General features: G+C 36.3%; 1 protein-coding gene across 17 annotated transcripts in view; it reads right to left on the bottom strand.

Annotated features, from left to right (window-relative positions):
- Positions 1 to 21,413, bottom strand: part of LOC112996840 (dystonin) — a 306,620-nt gene that overhangs the window by 40,797 nt on the left and 244,410 nt on the right. For all 17 annotated transcript variants that reach the window (XM_064508599.1, XM_064508595.1, XM_064508610.1 and 14 more), the window contains 12 exons: positions 20,308 to 20,514; positions 16,410 to 16,529; positions 16,130 to 16,237; positions 13,973 to 14,191; positions 10,710 to 10,913; positions 7,550 to 7,781; positions 6,974 to 7,200; positions 6,158 to 6,280; positions 5,317 to 5,418; positions 3,190 to 3,291; positions 1,815 to 1,988; positions 850 to 1,005 (listed from right to left, as the gene is read on the bottom strand). In XM_064508599.1, the coding sequence (XP_064364669.1) occupies positions 850 to 1,005; positions 1,815 to 1,988; positions 3,190 to 3,291; positions 5,317 to 5,418; positions 6,158 to 6,280; positions 6,974 to 7,200; positions 7,550 to 7,781; positions 10,710 to 10,913; positions 13,973 to 14,191; positions 16,130 to 16,237; positions 16,410 to 16,529; positions 20,308 to 20,514 (1,974 nt within the window). The remainder of the gene's footprint in view (positions 1 to 849; positions 1,006 to 1,814; positions 1,989 to 3,189; positions 3,292 to 5,316; positions 5,419 to 6,157; positions 6,281 to 6,973; positions 7,201 to 7,549; positions 7,782 to 10,709; positions 10,914 to 13,972; positions 14,192 to 16,129; positions 16,238 to 16,409; positions 16,530 to 20,307; positions 20,515 to 21,413) is intronic.

Consider the following 21,413-nt stretch of genomic DNA (forward strand, 5'->3'; position numbering starts at 1 on the left):
CCATAAAGAACTCTGAATGAGAATACTTTTCACATGATACGCAAGGCAAAATTTAAATGGCAGGTAAAAAGGAAAGAAGAGGATTTATGAGGTTAGTATGAAATCTTCAGCCCTACAAAAAGCCACCTAATCATGAACAGCACTGAGCCACACAAACGTAAAGATGGTTTCTTTACGTTTTTATAAGAGGGTAAAGATGATTTCTCCCTCTTGGGAGATACTCTTTGAAAGAAGGGAAGAATGGAAGGATTCCTCCAAGGGCTCCAAAGGCACACCAGCTATTAAAAATAATTAAAAATTAAACCTACATTGCAACTTATAAAGACATAAAGATGAAAGCAGGGTTACCCCTAAAGTTTCCAGGGAGTTTCAGAGAAGCATTCTCTGTTTTAGCTAGTCACAACTGAGATACAATTTTGCAGATTTCAGAACAAATTGCTTTTTCTCTGAGAAGCAAGAAACAGGAAGCACAGTTGTTTAAAGGTTTAAGTGCATTTTGTAAGCCTCGGCCCAAACAGAACTAGTCAAGGAGTTTACTGCTTCAGGGAGAGTAGCAGGTACGACAACTTCAGAACTTCCTGGGTCAAATGAAGGTGAATAAAAGCAGAGACCAGGGTGAGCTGCTCTTTTTCACTAAAACCTATGCCAGTTGCTTGGTATATGCAAGGAAGGAAGAAATACAGAGGAGGAAGAGGAAAGATATTAGTTATTCACTTCCAAGCCTGCATTTCAGCCATAATCTGCATCTTGAAAATCTCCACAAAGAATTATTTATCAAGTTTTACAACACTCATCACTAAGGTAAACATCAAAAGAATGTTTCAGTTAATATTCAGTATAATTACATACATGATGCTTGGCAAGCTCAATTTCAATAGCCTTGGGGTCTCCACCCACAGGTTTCTGTTCATTCAGCAGATCTTCTGTATGCGTCAGCCACGTTAGTAACTCATCCAGGGCATGCTGGAACTGCCCCAAGGCTAACAAGGCACCCTCCAGCTTGTGCTGTAGTAAAAATAAAATAAAATTAACAATAAAATGGCTTCATGATGCTATTAAATTAGTTTAAATTACCACTAGTTGCTGCATTCACTGAGTGGGGTTCATGTATCTGATAGCAGAAAAAACAGAGAGAAACAGTTACACAAGAAGCTGCCTCTACAGTTGGAGCTGAGTTAGCACTTCCATTGTAAAGCCTTACAGCTAGGCTTAAATTCCTCATCATTACAGATCTCGTAACCAGAACAAAGTTTGCAGGTTCTCTCAGCAGAGATATGGTAGTAGTTTTCATCTTTTGGGATATAATTTCAACATAAATGCAACTTGGTGCATGAACTTTTTAAAACTTTTTCTTTGCAGTGAAATGAGTCAATTTAGAAAGAAATACACTTTAAAGATGCACTGCATCTTTAAATATCTCTGTTTCGCTTTGATAACGAAGTGTTTTGGAAAGAACACTGCAATAGTTTGATATTAAGTTTTTAAGAGAAAGTGTGCAGTTCAGCAGTTGATACTGGTTTTGCACATAAAACGTGTGTTTAACTGATAATTAAGACATCATCAAAAAGTCAACATGAAATAATGATTTGATGTGACACTGCTGATTGAGGAAGTGACACAAAAATACTGCCAAGGGTTTAAAAATCATGAAAGAACTCAGTAAATTGTGAAATTCCAATTCTATTAGATATAGTTCTGTAATTTCCAAAACAAAAAGACTAAATATATGAAGTGATACATACAATATGCATAACAAAAAGCTTTTCTCAAAAATCTAATTCATGAATAAAGCCTTTGCATTCAAATTTATTTACCTGTCTATTGATAATTTTTTCCTCTAGGTTGTCCCACATTAGTTTGAGCTCTGAGAGAGGGTCTTGAACAGTGTGCCTGTCACTTTCCTCTGTTACTTTCTTCAGCAATAGTTCTGCCTGGTGGTTCAGTCTTTCCATTTCTATCTGCTGCTGATAAGCTTCTGTCTTAAATTGCTATGATAAATATAAAAAGAATACGAATAAACATACCACAAGTAATCATCACTTTGGATATAACACAGTATAGCAATGTTTACAATACTAATACAGCACTGACAGCTTTTGTAAATTTGAGGTTTTCTTTATTTTATATAAATATATTTCCTGGGTCAAAATGCATGCAAGGCACTGAAAATCCAGACAATCTCAGCTAACTGAAAATACGCCATAATGTCTCATATTCCATCAGATATTGGTAACTGTGAACAGAGGATGATAAAGGAAGATGCAAAATATGTAAGAGTACTCTCCAATGATCTCTTTGGTTTGCAACAAAGGCAGAACATATCTTGAGTAATTTCTAGCTCTTGTGGTTGTGATAATATAGTACTTTGAACTTTACATAGAATTCTTGTTCAAAAGATCTGAAAGAAAATTTTCTTAAGTAAAACACCCTCTTATAAAGGCAACTTTGGCAACAGTCTGAATACAATCTGCATATGTGCATTCTTATTTTGACCTTTATAAGATAACTGATTACAATTCATATGAAGTTGCATTGTAAAACAGGTAGATTAAACAACCTGCCCACAGCCAAAAAAAATGTACAAATCAGAAACAAAACCAAGGACTTCCACTTGATCGTTACACATCCCTGGTTTTTATTTAAAATATGTGTAATAGTCTACCAATGTCAGGAGCATACAGAGTCAAAGATCCATGCCGAGAGGTTTCTAAGTTAGCCTGAGATTTAGATTTACAGCTTACTGGATCTATTGCAGATGACATACATGACCCTTTTGAGCATTTAGGTAAAACCTATAGTGACAGAAGTGAAAAGCTTTGGGGGCATTTTCCCAGTGCCTCAGGGAAGCTGCAAATGTTGGACACAAGAAAATGTGAAGACCATGACAACAGAATCCTCTTTGTAACCTTATAACCTTGAGAAGAAAATGATATTACAAGTATTTTTCAGCTATCAGTACATATTCACAGAATAAAATGCAGTCTCACCAAAATCAATGCCAAACTTCAGCCATATATTTTAAAAGGAAAAGTTTGCAATGAAACATAATTTAAAATTTACACAGATTCTTTTTACTAAAAATTGAAAATGAAAATTGCTTTGACTCTTGAAAAATACAGAAAAATACCAAACAACACAGAAAATACAGATAGATGAAAAATATAAATGAAATATATAGCTAGTTCATACCTTAAGTTCCTCAGTTTGCTGCTTCACTGTCTCCAGATCTGTTCCAACTGGGGACATAGATGCTAACTTGCTGCCAGCAATGTCTACCCAGTCAAATATTGCCTGAAAGTCACAATATGAAATTCAGGTGTGAGCAGAGAGAAAGAGTATCATGTTTTAAAGCTATATTATGTAAAGTATCAGAATTTCTTTCACTCCAGAGAACAACATTGCTACCCGCTTTGAAAGAAAAGAGCTTTTTTCAATGAAAGCTAGATTCTTGATGACACAAGGGATCAAACACTGAATACACTTAAATATTCCATGTAATAGTTACAAAAGCGTATGTCCTGAAAGACTGAGCTTTTATTAGCAGCAATATTGTGCCAGTACTATTTATACTGAGTAGCACCGTACTTCTGGAATACCCTAAAAAGTAAATACAGAACAAACTCTTTATTTCACAGTCTTTCAGAGCCAAGATGAAAGGCTGTAGCTGAATGATATAACACTCTAAGTGATGATTAACTACACATCATCAACAAGCAAACTTCCATTGCAGGGCAATGTTAGCTGTGTAAGGAACATGGAATGAGACCCATTCAGTATTTATTAGGCAGTGAAGGACGATAAGTGAGCTAGATTGCATCTCAGTAGGATAATGCAGTTACAGCTTTAAACAACAAATTAAGTTTCCCCATTCCTGAGACTGTTCAAGTACTTGTTTTGTTCCTGATACAGAGCAGAACATCCTCAAAGATACTCTACTTAAAGCTGACCAAGTGCTACAACAATCCAGGAATGGCAAAGGAAAAAGAATACCTCTGCTAGGCCCTTTTCCCCCTGCCTGTTAGCCATCATTCACAAAGCAGGAGTGCTTGGCAGAGCTGCCTACTGCTACACAGTTCCCTGAGAGGAGGAGAACTACCCCCAACAAACTCAACAGGACAAGGCAGTTGCAGGGCAGTTAAGAATCTGCACATAATACTCTGCATATTGTTTACTGAAATGAGCATAAGAAGGTATTTAAATATTGCCCTTGCACAAAGTACTAAGCTTGCACAATGTCCAATGCATAACCACAGAAAATGGAAAGCACTTAAACCAATAGCAATGTTCCTAATGTAACCCTAAAAGTCAACCTCCATACAGCAGGATCATAAAAGTATTTGGAGAAAAATATATAGCGAGGTGCCCTGGAAAGCAGGCATAGTGCATTATTATTAAGGAATGTTTTGCTGCTTGATCTTCACAGAATACACTAGCAACTTGTGTCAGTGCCATGTGAAACTGCAATTTTAAGTTTTAAAGATTTAAAGAATCAGGAAAGACAATAATTCCACTGAGCCAAAAAATAGTTCTGCAAAATTTGATGTTCTGAAATCTTTTCAAATGTTTCAATCTTCCAACCATTCATTGACAGAAGATATAAGACATGTCGTCAGACAAAGCTATGAAGAACATGCATGCAAACATACAACACATATAGTGAAAAAGATACCTTAAAAATTGCTGGAAAATTTACCTACAGATTTAAAAAATGAATCATCTTCTGAAATGCTACGATCGGATAAATTACACTATAAATTTGTATAGTGGTCCAGAAACATTTTATTAATACTTTTTTTTGCTGGTTTCAAATATTCAAATTTATCTACTTAACTGACTTCTGGAAAGGCTGGAATAAAATTACTGTTATGTGACTTTGTCCTCTACCGCAACAAAATGGCAGCAGTGAGAATATGGACCAGTATTCTATTATTTTCAAATCAAGTAAGTATGTTACAACATTAACCCACCCGAGTATTGACAGTACTGAATATCACAAGAAAATGCGAGCAGAATTACCATGCATTTGTATGGTGTTGCTCTCATCATTAAACACTGAAACTAATTTGGAATCTAAACATAGTGCAATATGTGAACAATTACAAAAAGAAAGCAAACGAATACAGTTCTTGTCTAATGCAAAAACAAAAAGAGAGAGAGAGAGAGAGAAAAAAAAGATATGTTGGCTGAAGGAAATACTTCCTACAATCAGAGTGAGGCACTGCCTGTCACCCACCCAATCGCATGACTTTTTAAAAATACAAATAGGATTAAATCCTACTGACTCAGGATCGGGTTAGGTGTATCATACCAGCTTACCTGCAGTCCATCTTGGTACTGAACAGCTGCCTGCATAGCTTCCGCAAGCTTGTCCACCCGCTCTTTCCACGTTTTGTTTAAGGCATCCCAGGCAGAATTCAGCTGCAAATAACTGGAGTTTACTCCAATGGCCAAAAAGAATTTTACTGCAGTATAATTTGCATTCACTAACTATTCACTAATCAATAACACCAAATAAATTAAGCATGAATATTTCATATTCATTTCACATTAAAACTCTTGCTCTCCCAAGCATAGTTAGTTTCCTTCAGAATATACTAGAAGTTCTGGATTACAGAAACTGTGAACTTCACTACTGATTACTGACTATTTTTATTAACATAGGGATCATAGTTAATATGGGAAACACTATTATGAAATCCTGTAGAGTTGCATCATTATAATGAAGGTAGATTAAAAGAAATTTACAGTACTGAACATGAAAGAAATCAGTACTGCACATACATCCAAACAGGATTGTCTCAGTTAAGGTGTTTCACTTGGCATGAGCTAGATGTATCTGAAACTTATTCTAGTGTTACTTTTGCACAGTTAGCCATCATTCTATTAGTTGCTGAATACTTTTATCACCTTCTACAAAAACTGTAATCCATAGATCAATAAAACTGAATTGTCTATACATAGTAATCTAATTTGAGTCAAGATTTATTTAAGCAAAAGTCAAAATGTAATTTACCACAAAGGCTTCAGGGACACCTTACTTTTGCCTCCCCCCCTCATATTTTTCTTTATTTTCAAAATATTTCAGGGAAGAGGAAATACCAATTTCAGCTGAACAAGCATCTAACATAACAGGTTTAAGCATCTGCATTTCCCATACCTCATCTATACTCTTGTTGACAATAGGTTTGTCAGGCTCTCCACAAGCAACTCTAAGTTCAGAGCCAAGGTTCACAACCGTTTCTAGTTCTTCTTGCAGTCCATCAATTTCTTCTTTAGCAGCCTAGGAGGTGGCAAAAAAAAATCCGAAGCTGGTAATACTAAATTTAATAATCTACATACATCTTGCTTTTAAGATAGAACACTACAGGCTTTGGCTTTTGTTTTCTTTAAAATCACTTGGAGTTTAAATTGGATACTTAAAATATAAGCAGCCCTTTGCAGTGTCAGAGTGGAACCAACTGATATTGGTCTGAATTATACCAATGGCTTATGATGTCATTTTATATGAGATAAAAAAATAAACAGGAAGCTTTAAATTAGATTTCTTTAATCAGAAAGTTTTCTTTTTCAAAGATTATCTTTGTACTTTCAAATCTTTAACCGTCAGCATAAATAATTACAGGCTCAGAGCACAATATACACATCTGTATGTCTTTCATTTAGATGTTACATATTACTCAGGGAATCTAAAATATGTAAGACTTTAAAAAATCCCAGTAACATGCCTATTATACATGTGTTTATGAACAGATATGTAAATATAATGACAGGCATAAGCTACATGCTCAGTGCAATTAAGCACTGATACATATCATTTGCCATAGACACTTGAGATACCATTATAGTAAATTTCTATATAATTATCCCCCTTGGTTTCCAAAAGAATTATCCTGTGGTATTTCATAGTAATTCTGTCTTTTCTCTGTGTACTGAAAAGAAAATACTTTATGTCAACCAAATACTTCCTACTGACCTCTGCAGCTTCTTGCTGTTGCTTGACTACAGACGGGTCAACTCCAGGTCCCTCCAATTCTCGAATGAAGTCTTGAGTATCTTTAATAGTAGCTACAAGAGCCATATGATCACACCAGAACTTTTCAGCTAGTTCCATTACATCCAATAATTTGGTCTCCCTCTCCTCAGTCAAAGTCTGGATGTCTTCCCAAATCAGGACCATTTGGTCCAGTTTATCTTGAACAGCTAGACGGCAAAGGAACTAGTTTACTACCTTGGCAAACAATTTTTGGCCATAAATATCTTTATAGCTCTACAACAGAAACAGTTGTATGTATACATTTTAAAGTTCACATACTAAATTGTTTCTTTACAGAACTCTCTATAATGTTAAAGGGAAACAATATATATGGCCTTTAAAAATAAAACAGAGTTCATATCCAGGATGAATTATTAAACTAGTGCCTTGCTTTTATAAACCTTCAGCAGCTTCTCCAGGAGAACACAACCCCCAGATTAGTAGTAAAAAATGAAGATTTCTATATACTGCAGCTTGCTGTATTTCAGCTACATGAAACTTTCCTCAATTTACTACCTTTAGCAGATATATCCTTATCAGCTCCTTCTGAGCGAGCAATCATTTCCTCTCCTCGCTGTTTAAGCGTCTCATACACTGGCTGAAGTTTTTCCAGATCCATTGACACGTTCTTATTTTCACTGATCTGCTCTTTAATCTTCTCAACCTCTGCTGAGATCGAAGGTGGCTGCCTCAGACGTTCAACTATGCGCTTCAGACTCTCAAGAGTTGGATCTATCTTGTCATGGAACTGAGAGGGTGGTAAAGAAGAGAAAGAAGGAGTAGAGAAATTAGAAGAAAAAAAATGATTAAAAAACTGCATCTCAAAACTATCTTGGAAAAAGGTACTAAAAATTAATATATTGAACATCTCTAACTACATTAGAACACCTCCTTGTGGTTCTTCCCCTCTTCTAATACCTAAATTACGAAGATGACCTTGCAAAATGATACTTCCTCTCAGGTTTGGGAGCTATGGAGTTTTACTTCGAAGTCTGGGTTTACTCCCAAGACACTCCATCCAAAGATACTTTAAATATAGCAGCATTTTCTGCATATAGTCCTGCATAACTGATAGATTACTTTGTACTGTATCTTGGAGAGCCACAGCTTTCTAATTTCATCAGTTTAGAAAGATATTTACCTTAATATTGAATACAAAGCCAAAAAATATATACTGAGTACACACTCATATCATGACCAACATATTGCATATAAACATGGATTAAAATTTGAGGTATAAGGTCATTCAAAAAGACACTTGCTACTGCCCAGGTGGTGCTGGTTAGCACTGTAAAGGTACATTGTTTTCTGCAACTAAAAGCATACTAGAGTGTGTATTATGTCCACCCACCTTTGACTTTGAACCCAGGTGCCTAGCTGACACTTCAATTACAGCTGTGTCAACATGGTTCATCCCTTGGTACAGGTCCAAAGTTAAGCTCTAATATATGCCTTTGGATCTATACAAAATGCAACAAATGTCTCAATATCATGCCCGTGTCACATTATGGAAATTAATAACTGTGGGTGAAACTAATGATCCACCAGGATCTACCAAGAGCTTTGCCATGACACTTGGGAAAGGTGCTAGAAAGAGCACAGCAAAGCAGGGTTACCTGATATGAAAAAATTGCCACTTCCCTTGCATTCAAAGGAACATAGGCAGAACAAAAGTAATTACTGTTTCCCACTGTACAACCCACTTCAAATCAGACTGTGTGACTAATGTTATGGACTCAGTGTTTTTGTTAGAAGAAGTGTGAATATCATATAAGTAGAGAAATGTGTTAAGAAAGATAAGCAGCCTTCCCACATTCAAGGCTTCTGAAAAACTGATTGGGGCAACAAAACCTTAAAGAAGTGATAAAAAATGAAGTTAAATTGGCCATATTTAGGTCTAATTTTAGGACATATATATAGCATTTTAAAATTGTCAGTGCATTCAATGACCCTCATTGTACTCCTACTGCAATGAATGAGACAAGGTGTTTTAGACCTTAAAAGGAAAAAAAGGTGGGTCACTGTATCCTCTCATTCTGGCTCCACAGCTTACATACTGCCTTCAATACATAATGCAATTTAATATAATTTAAAATCTGAAGAGTCAAATAATTATTTTTCCAAGACTGTCTAGATAAACACTGACATATCCATCCTATTACAGAGCACTCATAATATATATTTATGTATCTTAATAAAGGAAGAGATCATATAAAAGTACATTCTGGGAGTTAAGAAAGTTTTTGACATCTGCATATACATTTACATGTGTGAAATGAACATTAAAGTATTTCACAAGTAATTAAGCAGCTTCCCAACATGTGGTGATATTCTAGCTGCTACCAAAGAATGCACATTTATCCTTGCTTTCTGTACTTAGACAGTACGTTGTGTTTGTCTATCACATACAAAATGAGGGCTGGAATACTAAACAAATAACTTGATTTTCAAATGTGTAGCTCCAAAGGGGGAGAAGACTGAGCAGTTACGATAAAGAGTAACACAGAATCTAAATAATCAGGCTTATTCCAGAGGTGTGAATAAAGCAGCTGTTTAGAATGGTTGAAAGTATAATAAAATCATGTCCATAACCAGTTCAAAAACAGGTTGATGACATCGGATGCCACCTTATTCCTTAGGTTCTTAAAAACTCAGTCAGCAGTGGCTAGAAACATGAGGTAATTACAATGACCTACAAAAAAAATTACTTAGAATGCAGATTTCTTGAGAACTTTTAAGGTCTATTTCTCAGCCTAGTATTTTAGATCTGAGCAGAATATGGCACTAAATTTCCAATGAACAAAAAAAAAGAGGATTTCCCATAAAGACAACAGTATAGAATATTTGGGGGGTTTTATGGGTTCATGTCCACAGTTTTAATGAGTCCTTTCCTTAATCTGCGGTTGAGTAAAAAGACAGAATTTCAGTTTGGGTTAATTGCTATTCAACCCAAAATAGAAAAGTCTCTCAGATCTGATACAGAACAATACACTTATTGAAGTTCATGCCATAGGCTGATGCTCTTAAAATACATACCTTTTATGGACTTTATCTGAATTTTATGCTTATGATGACATTTTGTGAAGTCTAGTTTTGTTCGCAATACTGTTACAGAGTTGATTTGTAAAATGCACAACTGTTCAAGCATATGTCTATATTAAAAGTTCCTGTGCATTTATAGTGAAGAGTAAATGATAAACTGCTACTAACGCTGATAAACTATCCTCTAGTTCCACTGGTAAAGGACTGTAATTAAAGCTGCCAAGTTCTAGATATAAATATGTGAAAGTTATATATATAACTGACTAACAGATATCCACAGACAAATGGAGCATCAACTAGTAACACATCAGTAAGAGAAAAAAGAATAAAGTAAAAATAAAACCTCACATTTTTCAACCAAACGTTCCTTTTTCAACTTCAAAATTATAGCTTGAGAAGAGATAACATTTTGCAAATGCAGCAGAGTCATAATACTGACCAATGTATAAAATTAGAATCCCTTGACAGCTAGAAAATCAATACCATCAGCAGTGATGTGAACATTCACAGACCATTTGGTTGAAAAATCCAGATAAAACAGCAGTTTAGTCTTGATATATACATACAAGATGACAACGTCTGTGTATCTTTCCATTTGAATGAATCCAATTATACTTTAAACTTAAACTGATACCTGGGTACACTGAGAAATGGCTTCATCCAACGCCAGTGCTCGCTTTTTGACATCTTCCTTAATTTTACTGTAAAGGGTGTCAGCTGCCACGTATTTCTCTTGGATAGAAAAACCTTCTCCTGGGCTTAGCTCCAGCAACTGAGGCCCAGTTTTGTTCATCTTATCTATATGAGGCTTGTGCTCAGCGATCAGCTCACGCAGTTGCTATAACAAACCAAACAACTTATCAGTTTCTTATGCATACACCATCGTATTACAGCTGTCCACACTTCTAATATATCCAGCTGGCAAGCAATTCCAAACAAATACCCTTCATCCTAATGTATAGCACAAATAACATCAAAGAAAGGCAGTGATTGCTCTGCCAGAGATGGCTCCCTTTCCAACACAGGTGGCTATCCAGTCATAAAACATCACAATTAAAGATGCATTGGAAAGGTCTATGCAACAAACCTGTACAACATATTACATGGAAGATGCTAACTGTGCATACGACACTGGCAACAGGCAGCCCCTATGATTTTTAGCACCTATAGTGAGAGAAGTGGCAATAATATTCCAGACACTTGTGTAACACCACCAGGTATATCCTTTTAATGCTGATACTTGCTACTTGCCACAAAGCGTTTCACTGAAGAACCTCACAGAATGAGGTACTGACATTGCAAGAATATTAATGCAAATTACCCTTGGTTTAAGAAGAGGAAACTAACACAAAGAGGAGCCAAAGAAATCAGGGAAAAGGACAGAGGCAAAAGAAGACAGATCAGTGGAGAACACTCAATGCAGTTTAGCAGTTGCCGCTCTGGCCACCAGATCATACTGTCTTCTCAACAGCACTGTTACTTAGTGGATGCAAAGTTTAACAAGCAAATAATAAGTAAATTCAATTGGATTTCAACCGCTGACTCCCTCTCATCACCCACTCCTCAAGGGAGTCAAAACTGGGGAGAAAACTGTGCAAAGGCTTGTGGTAGTGAAAGGCCACAAGGTAATCCTTCTACCTTATAACTTGCCCAAGTATTTTACTTCCATTTGCTTTTCCCAGGAGACCTGACAAAGGCGGAAATTTGGGAGTAGGCCAATCTTTCCTGCCAGTTTTATTTGTTTTCTCACTTCATCCTTTCTTTTTCAAAACAATCCCACTGTCTAGTGAGGCCTTCTCCCTCTCGGGTCAGTGAGCTCCACGCACTTCTATCCTACAGCCATTGCGCGGGCACAGGAGAGGCTACAGCAGATATATGCTCTGTTCCTTCTAGCTCAGGCTTTGTTTAAGTTAATGAAGGCTCAGAAGAGGGCTTATATCAGTCACAGTGTAAATAAATCCTTTTTTCTTCAACTGAGGTCCTTGCCTTAAAAAGAAATCCTGATAGCTTGTTCACGTGCTCCTTCCCAGAAGAGAAGAGGTTGGGAAGACTGAAAGGACAGTGACCGTGACTGCCAACTGTCCCCGATGACAAAAAAAGCAATGAAAATACAAGAAAACCTGTCTCTAGCTACCTACTGAAAAAGCAACCCTATTTGTATATGTTGCAACAAGAAAAAAATGTTGATTAGTAGAGAAGAAAAAACTAAAAATAATTTTAAAGTTTTTAGAAAGTCAGTGTTTTATTTTTGTTCACTAATAGATCACTTCACACAAGGCCAGAAAATCCCCGTTCCTAGGTACAAACCTTATATTAGTAATCTGCCCAAGGGTAAATTCCAACCAGATTGACTGCATGTTACTAACACAGAATCAGCTCTATGTAGTCCACAACTGAGGACTGAATAAAGCTAAAAATCAGTAAATATATCAGAATAGAAATGTAAGTGAACACAAAAAAGTCTACTCACATTCAGAACCACTTCTTTTTTTTTTTTAAATTAACTATAAATGATTTGGTCTTTGCCATGACCAACTATTGAGTAAACAATTCCAGTAAACGAGTATTTCAGATCAGATTACTTGTTAAAATTGCCTGACATTAATCTTCTACTTAACAAACAAATCTTCAGCTAATGGCATAGCCCAGGGAAAATATAAAAACAGAAACTCGTATGAAGGGCCTCTCATGCAAGCAGAACGATTAAAGTAGATGGGGAACAATTCTGTAAGTAAAGCAAGCATGATTTGCAAAGATATTTTGTAAAGCTCATATAAAATAGCTAGTCTTAACAGAAAATGCTTGTTCGTTGTGAACCTGACAGGAAGATAAATGAGTGAAGCTAGTGTTTGCCAGTACATACAAGTGGCACATTTTCATTAACTAGCCTCAAAGTAAACAAGACTTTGAAGCTATGGTTCATCCTATCTAATTCGTGGCACTTAATTGAGGTAGCTAAAATAAAACAACTAGTTACTCTACGCTCAATGGGGAGAGACAGGTATCTCCAGTGGCAATTCAAGTTTTTGCATGTGTTAGAACATCTAGGTTTTTGGTGGGATAAATCCGGTTCCATATATTACAGGTAGCCATATATGAAACTCACTGGGTTTTCTTGTTGTTTTTTTTTTTCTCATTCCAGCTGATTGTTCCTCTAGGTAAAAAAGCCCACATGGAGCCCAGCTAACAAAACTGTAGCCTTCACTTTGTGATTTTATGGTGAATAATTTTTTCTTTTAATTACTACATAATAAAACATATTTCATATGAGAAATGGCCAAGGGATTCGCTAGAACTGAAACACTAAATTCTTGGCCCCCTAGTTGTCCATCTTCTTGGCTCAGCAAAGTCTAATTTCCATGATATCAGCAAAACAAATGCCAAATTTTCCTCTGTTTGTAAGATCAATATATGTGCATATTTGGACACAGATGTACACATAGGCAGCATTTCACTTTTAGCATGCTTACAGCAGGTACCCCAGTTGTCCTCCTTTACCCTTTTTTGTTTCTTGCTGCAGCTTCCAATCTCCATTTTATCTGTTTATAAGTCTGGTGTGTTCTAACACTGCCATTTAAGTAAACTTTTAAACATACGTTTAAGCTATTAACTTTCGCATGCCCAGATATCTCACTATAATGGCAATCTTTTTTCCTTAAGCTCTATCTTATGCTTTTAACGTTGTTTGCTGACTTCGCCAGAAAATCTTGTCTGCGTGTAGAGTTTGGGAAACAACATCATTTTAAAAATATTTTTTTATTATTATTTAAATAATTTTTTTTTCAACAGAAGTGTAGCTACTTGGATCTTAAACATTCAGCTGAGTACTCCACCATTCTAAGGAGACGACTACATGGTTTATGACACTTTATTTTCAGAAAACAGGAAAATTCTTACCCGATGCTCTTCTTGTTGTTGCTTTAAAGTTTCATATTCAAGGGCTGGGGCAGGAAGCTGAGAGATGACCATTTCTGTTTCAGTTAACCATGGCCAAAGCTCTTCATAAGTCTCCCAGAATTGGCTAACCAGGGACTGAGCCCTTTCCAGCTGGAGGTTTCTCTCAGAGTTCATTTGACAGACTGTATCATATTTCTGTAAGAGGCTTTCCAGTTTTTTCTATAAAATAATATTAACAAAAAATAGCAATACATGTCTTTCCACATTAGGTATTTGTAAGACCTCTATTACCCTCATATCTAAACAGTCTCTGGTAATTACAGCGCCAAACCGTAGCACCCTGAATTTTAGTTTTGATAACACTTCTATAGCGCCAAAGTGTTTAAAATGGATGGGATCAATACAGCAGGAGATCTGAATTTGACAGAGTACTTTTAAGGCAGTCAAAGCCTCCTTACGTGCTCTCCCCATAATAATGTCTTATTATTTACACAGGATGTTTTATTCACAGGGCACTATTCAAGCTGCAAATGGTTTGACTGCAGATCTTAGCCCTGGTTCTGTACTGAAGACACTCATCTTCAGGGATATTTGGCAGAAAGCAAGTCTTCCACAGCATTTCTGAATCAAAACATCATGAATAGTGCAAAAAAATCTGTTTTTTGAAGAGGTAACAAGAGATTAGGTTGTATTGTTCTGGTTGTATCTTACAAACTTTAAACAGAAACCATGCAACATTATTTTCCAGGTTAGTATATGTTAACTAATGAAGATGTGTTGGAATTAATAATATTATAGTTAGAACTACAAGGTTTAAATATTACAAATCTTCTTTCTTTGGGCATGTGACAATAAAAATTACTATCTACTAGCTGTACATTTTTCCTATGGAAAGCTGCCCATGTTATCATTTTTATGAAATATTGTATGTGGCAATGCACATAAATGCTAGCCTTGGAAAAACCAGACATATAAATAACCCATTGAATGTGAAGCAGAGAATCTGCTTTTGGCAGAACAAGCCAAAATCCTTTCATTTGTTATGTCTTGCATGTAAATTAAGTATAGAGATCCTATCCAGAGGACAAAACACAGCCTAACACACAGATACATCATTAACTAATACAAATATTTAATAAAGGCTCACATAAAATTGTTCTGCCTTACTTTAATGGCTATTTTTTAATCAATTGAACATCTCAGCTGTTTCAAACTTAAAAGCAAATCAAATTTATTCAGAGATCCTGCAGCAGAGCACAGTTAGTGAAGTACTGTTTTTCAAGGAGGGTGGTCATTGGAAGGACCGAAGTAACACAATGTACATATACCCAGGTTAACCGTAACCTTGTGAACAACGTTCTTAAATGCCAATAAGAAAAATCCACTTTTATATATGTGTGTGTGTGTGTGTGTGTGTGTGTGTGTGTGTGTGTGTGTGTGTGTGTGTGTGTGTGTGTATGCGTGTATCTACCATTAATCCATCCATATATACATACATATGGATATATATATATGAATATGTGGATATATATATGGATATACATATATGTACACACGCACACATACATGCACACACACACGCGCGCACACACATCTCAGCTCCCAACCTCAGGCCCTCTATATATACAGAAGCATAGGCACCAGAATGCCCGGCATTCTGGGCTGTGCTAGTCAAGAGGATGGAATAATTTCTGTAAAGAAGGCCCAAATTAAAATCAGCAGAAATGAAACTATAGATTCACACTGAGGTGCACAGCCATGGGGCAGGTACAGAAGTACATATGCCCAGAGCTTCACAGATCCCAGAGAAATGAGGAAGATAACCAGATTCCACACACGCCACCCCAGATTACTAAACCTTATTCACTCAAATAATCTCATTGGCTAAAATACTGTTTACAGTGGATGAAGATGACAATTCAGGCTTCAGATTAGTGCCAGACAACAAAGGAAGTACTCAGTGCTTGCTCTTTGAATGCCCTGAAGAAGCAGCAGAGATAAACAACAACATTTCCTCTAGTATTATGAACCTCAGACTAGAAGTGTCTGTAATCAACGCTTTTTCGCTAATATGTAAAATGATATACTATAGGAATCCTTCTACTTTATATATTATCTTCAGATCCACCACTGTAGCTGTGATTTATAGAACTTTACCTTCATGGTCTGTTTCTCTTCTTCAGTGCATGTGTTCATAATCCTATCCCCAGATTTTACAAGTTCATCTATAGTATCTTTGTGCTTCAAAATCTCCATGGTAAATGCCTTGAAACACAATAAAAACTGGTCAGCGATAAAAAATTCAGTACATGAAGCAAAAACTATATTTTGAAGTGCATTATGATGGACTGAAAATTAAATCATGCCAGTACACTTTCTAGATGTAGAGTGTGCTGGCCAATAATTAACACGACAGTTGGAAATGCATCTCTCTTACCTTTTGAACTTGTAGCTGAGCAGTGGTCTGGTCTTGCTCAAGCCTAATATCACTCAGAGACATCAGTTTCTTTTCTGTTTCTGCAATCCAGGCTAATTCAGCATCAGCCGCTTGATCAAACTAAATGAGGGAGACATTAATAAGTTCAGCAATTCTACAGATATGAAATTAGAATGACCGTTTCAAAATTTTCTAAGACAATTAAAAAGCATACTTTTGAATTGTTAAAGATAGCAGTTCACTTTCCGTATGAGGTTTTTATGTAAATTAAACACAGAGTCCAGAATGTTTTGAGGGATTTAATACCATCAACTCAGTTCATAAGCCTGACAAAGCAGGAACAGAAAGATGCAGAAGTATAATATATTTTTCCACAGCCTACACCTCTCTAGCAGACATCATAAGAAAAGCAAAAGGGTTACAATTTTAGAATTTTACTAGACTGTTTATTTTGATCTTATGCAACCTTCACATGTCTTTTCCATCTCCCGATTATGTTTATTTTTACTGCTACTGTTGTAATTACCCTAAGAAATAGTTGTGTGAAATTATCCTTTTAATCAGAAAAGCTGCTTTGATATTAAATGATAAAAGTGAAAAAATCACAGTTTAGTTGAAGTCAGTGAAAAAACCTCACTGACTTCAGAAAAGACAGGATTTCATTCAAAACCTAGACCACGGATTAAATGCGAAATACCTCTGAGCATTTCGGTACAGCCAGTCCTTTCCTTAAAGGATCGACTTTTGATTACCATTAGTCAATACTTAGGTGTCTCAAAAACTACCTTAGAGCACTTCTGATTTGGAGGATCTGTTCCTTACTAATTTGTAAAGGACAGCATGAGAAAAGAAGTACAAAAGGATCCAATTCTTCTGAAAAGTAAGAGTAAATAAAAATTATATATATATAATGTTCTCTCTTCTGCTCAAGTTACAGGTATGCATCTTAGCCCACATACATAGCAGCACTGAATGGGGGTAGTTTGGAGTTTAAGCCAAAGCAAAATATTATGTGGGAAGTTCAGATGCAGAAAATACTCATAATGGAAACTATTAAAAACTATTATTTTTTAATCTCTGACCTCAGCTGCAACTAGCTGAACGTTAATATGGCTCTGAGTTATTCTGAAAGTCCATCACGATGTATTATGTCGGAACCTATTACGTATCTTACTGACAACTATACTGTCCTCACAAGTCTCTTTCTGATGACACTTGGTCCCTCTTGTCTTTTAGATCTGATGGCCTGTGCATTTCAGGCTGCAGACCCATGACGGCCTTGTTCCTGTAACATAGCTGGAGCTTGCTTCAGCCACTAAATCAATCATCTCTTAATGGTTAATTATGAGTCACACTAAAATAAAAGAAGCAATTTGGAGATTTCATTCTTTATGAGTCAGTCTTTATCAGACTTATTTAATCCATTTGTTACATGAAACAGAGCACAAACATTCTTTTCCACTAGATGTCATTTCTCATTTAAAGTAATACAGAACGCAAGTTTTGTCCTAAATATTGTGACTTCCTAACAGAAAGGTATGTTCTGAATCAATCAGTACTGTAACATTACTATCAAACACATGCATCAGTGGTATTTAAATTCTGACCTTAGGAATTGTATGAGAACGTTTCACAACCAAGTTCTTCTGAAGTCCATCTATTGAGTCATAACTCAAGCAAATGAGACGAATAAGATGATGCCAAATATGCTAGATGCACAAATTAACTGCAACATGACTTCCTGATATCACATAATCATGGGTATATAAATAATACTGGACAAAAATTTAATGGAAATAACAAAATCAAGGCATGGCAATGAAACTTCTAAGTTCTGCAGCACTGAAGTAGGATAGATCTCTAAACTGCATTTACTGAGGAAACAGGATTTCTAAGTTGTGATGTGCACATATAATACATTAAGGAATAAAAAATGCAAAATTGGTATTCCCTGCATCAGCAATTCAATGTATTTTATTGCCATGATGCATGACCGAGTTATTTATGAGCCCTGAACTTCACTGGAGTCACTATGACATCGTTGATTTGCTCCTACCCAGTTTAAATGACCACAGTTCACTGTGGCGCTTTTTCTTGTAACCAGGAAAGGCTGAGATTTGTGAATCTGATGACACTGTGATTTCCTCTGTGAACACTGTAAAGCACTCCCTGGGCTGCCTTCGAGTGAAGAACAGCCTGTAAGCCAACTGTAGGATATGACCTCTGTCTCTACATAGCATTCCTTGAACTAAGGGAAGACATTGATCAGTACCTTCAACATTGAGAAATGAAGATAAAAACATATGTAGGTGAATTAATCCCTAGGATAATTCTATAGGCCTAGGAGCATTTTGCCCAGGTAGCAAAAAACAGGACATCACATTAATATATTATGCTTTCAAGCTTCTGTTCTCAACATGAGACCATATTCTTACCGCGGCATATACCTTACTACATTTGTCACCTTGGCCCAGTAATGTCCATTACAAAACCCACACTACTGCCATGGAACCCGAACATTCCTGGTGGCTTTGGCCTCTACCCAAAAATCATCAGTAGTACAGGCACTTCAACCAGTTGCCGCAGGATAAGCTTATAAAGCATTAGCTTCTCCAAAAATTTTTTTTGTATGCTCTTTTTTTTTGAGCTAAATGCAAAGCAGCTTATCCTACATTGGAAATGTGTTAAGCTGCTTGGTATTCATCATGGGATATAGCGTACAGGAGCATACCATGGTGGTCTGTGTAGAGCTGAAGTGAAAGCTAGGGATATGCAGAGCTACCGAGCAACGTGCCCTTGTAACATTAACCAGCGGAGCAGTAGCTTTGGGACATGCATCCCAGGACTCGAACCTGTTGAAGCTGTGCCTGGGGATGCAACCTTGTAACCTAAGTAATTGGGAAAAGTTGAAGGAGAGCCAACATATACTCTCCTATCTTGCCTTATCGCTTACTAGAAAATAACCCATCATTTTTAAGGATTCACTTAATGAGACAAGATATTCATAGCAAACCCCTTAAAAAGTTAAACATTAAGTTATTTTTAACCTCAGTTATAAGCAGATCTGAGTTACTGCCAGCCTCTTATAGTCATCTTTAGTCAGTGTCATAGGTGCTTTCTGCTTGTCTCATTATAGCTGTTTATGGGAACTATTAGCAGAAACAAAAATCTCCACTGATATTTTTATGCCCGAACTGTAGGCAGGCACTGGAAAACTGTGTCTCCATGTTGCATTATAAACATAGAGCTTAAATACAGGACTATTTAGTGATGAAATGAGAGTACAAGTTCTCAAAGTATACCCATATATATACCTCTGTGTGTGTGTATGTATACGTTTAGAAACCTTCACATATTTAATAACTGAATTTTTGCATCCCAAGAAGAAAAGTATCGTGGATACGAATACAAGCAACTGTTATTTCAGTTCTTCAGCACAGTTTGAACGTGATCCAACTTTTAATTGTGGAAAGTACAAAGGAGCTAGACAATCAGCTCATGCTAAAAGGTGTGGTAACACTAGTGGTTTCAATGTTTCATTCGGTAAAAGCAGCTGGGAATCTGGACTATATTTTACTTAGACAACAAAATCTGTGAAAGATAAGGACCATTCAATTCTTACTCACATAAATCGCCACTTAAGTCACCACGCGATAGTTACAGCCATTTTAGCTACAAGACTGAGGTTTGTGTCAACAAAAAGGCAGATGACTACAACAATGTACTGATTAGCTGTGTGCTGCCATTCATGTCTAACAGCAAGCCACAGTCCATCCCAACAGCTCTCCTGTTGCTCAAGCGTAACAAATGTTTGCAACATTACCAAAAGACACCTTTTGTTCAGGTATACGTTGCCAGAGACAACTTTTTATTGCCCAGAGAATACAGTTTTCAGTACCTGCTGGGATCTCAGGATGGCAGCATCAATCTCATCCACCTTCTGAGAGATAGTGTCGCTCACTAATCGGTACCGTTCGTTGTCCTCTGTTATCATCTTGTCGAGCCCCTCTCTGGCCCTCCATGGCACCAGTTCCAGGAAGGCACTGCTGACTTCATTCAGAGTATCCAACAAGCCTTTGTTGTTCTTTGCTTCTTTCTTCAGTTCCTGAAAAAGGCCATTTAAAGTAAACATGCCAGCATATGAGCTGAACACACACAGCTTGCACATGTTCTTTATTCTTTCAACTACTCCATGAGTCAAGAGCTGAAACGTTTTCCAAGCAAGCCAAAGGAATAAATCGGTGCACTTATTTTCAGCTCAGTTGCATTAGCTTTTGATATTATAAGCTGTTTGACAGGAAAGCAGGTGATTCCTGAAGAAAAATTTTCTACTGCATATATCTTAAATACATCTCTCCAGTCAATACGACAGTCTGAAATTCTCTAGAATTTTAGAAGAGTTGTTAGTATCTAATCAAACAACCACAGGAAAGAAAGCTAACACATGGTCGTTACAACCTGCAATTCCATAAAGAACAAAATCATCAGCAAGTGACATCAGGCGTGCAATAAAACAGAATATGCTAAATTCAAGTGCTTTCTTAAATGAACAATGACTGGATTAAATTTCAATCAAATCATTACACAATCCTTCAAGAATCACTTTTTATTTTTTAAGGAAACCCTGGTTTATTTCTTTTCTTTTTATACATATCAGAAATTTAATGGAAATTTTTTTTATTTAGCTTTTTTTTCCAACTTCATCCTTACGATCCAGCTTATACTACATTTTTTTCTTTTGAAATAAATATTTATTATTAAACAGTATTAGTAATATACATTAAATGCTGACTCTTTTTACACTTTACAGTATTCCATTCATGTCATAACTGCAGAACGGAAATAATTTTGTTTGACAATTTAAGAATTTTCCCAGGATTAGGTAGTTGCCTGAATAAAAAGGAAACGTTGTGCTTCTCTTGTGCTAAAAATAACCCCCAGACCAATTTCATAAGCGATCATACCAGATGACTCTGGAAAGTGAGTTTGATTCTTAACCACTGT

The sequence above is a fragment of the Dromaius novaehollandiae genome, chromosome 3 (assembly GCF_036370855.1).
Source record: "Dromaius novaehollandiae isolate bDroNov1 chromosome 3, bDroNov1.hap1, whole genome shotgun sequence".
NCBI classification, from domain to species: Eukaryota; Metazoa; Chordata; class Aves; order Casuariiformes; family Dromaiidae; genus Dromaius; species Dromaius novaehollandiae.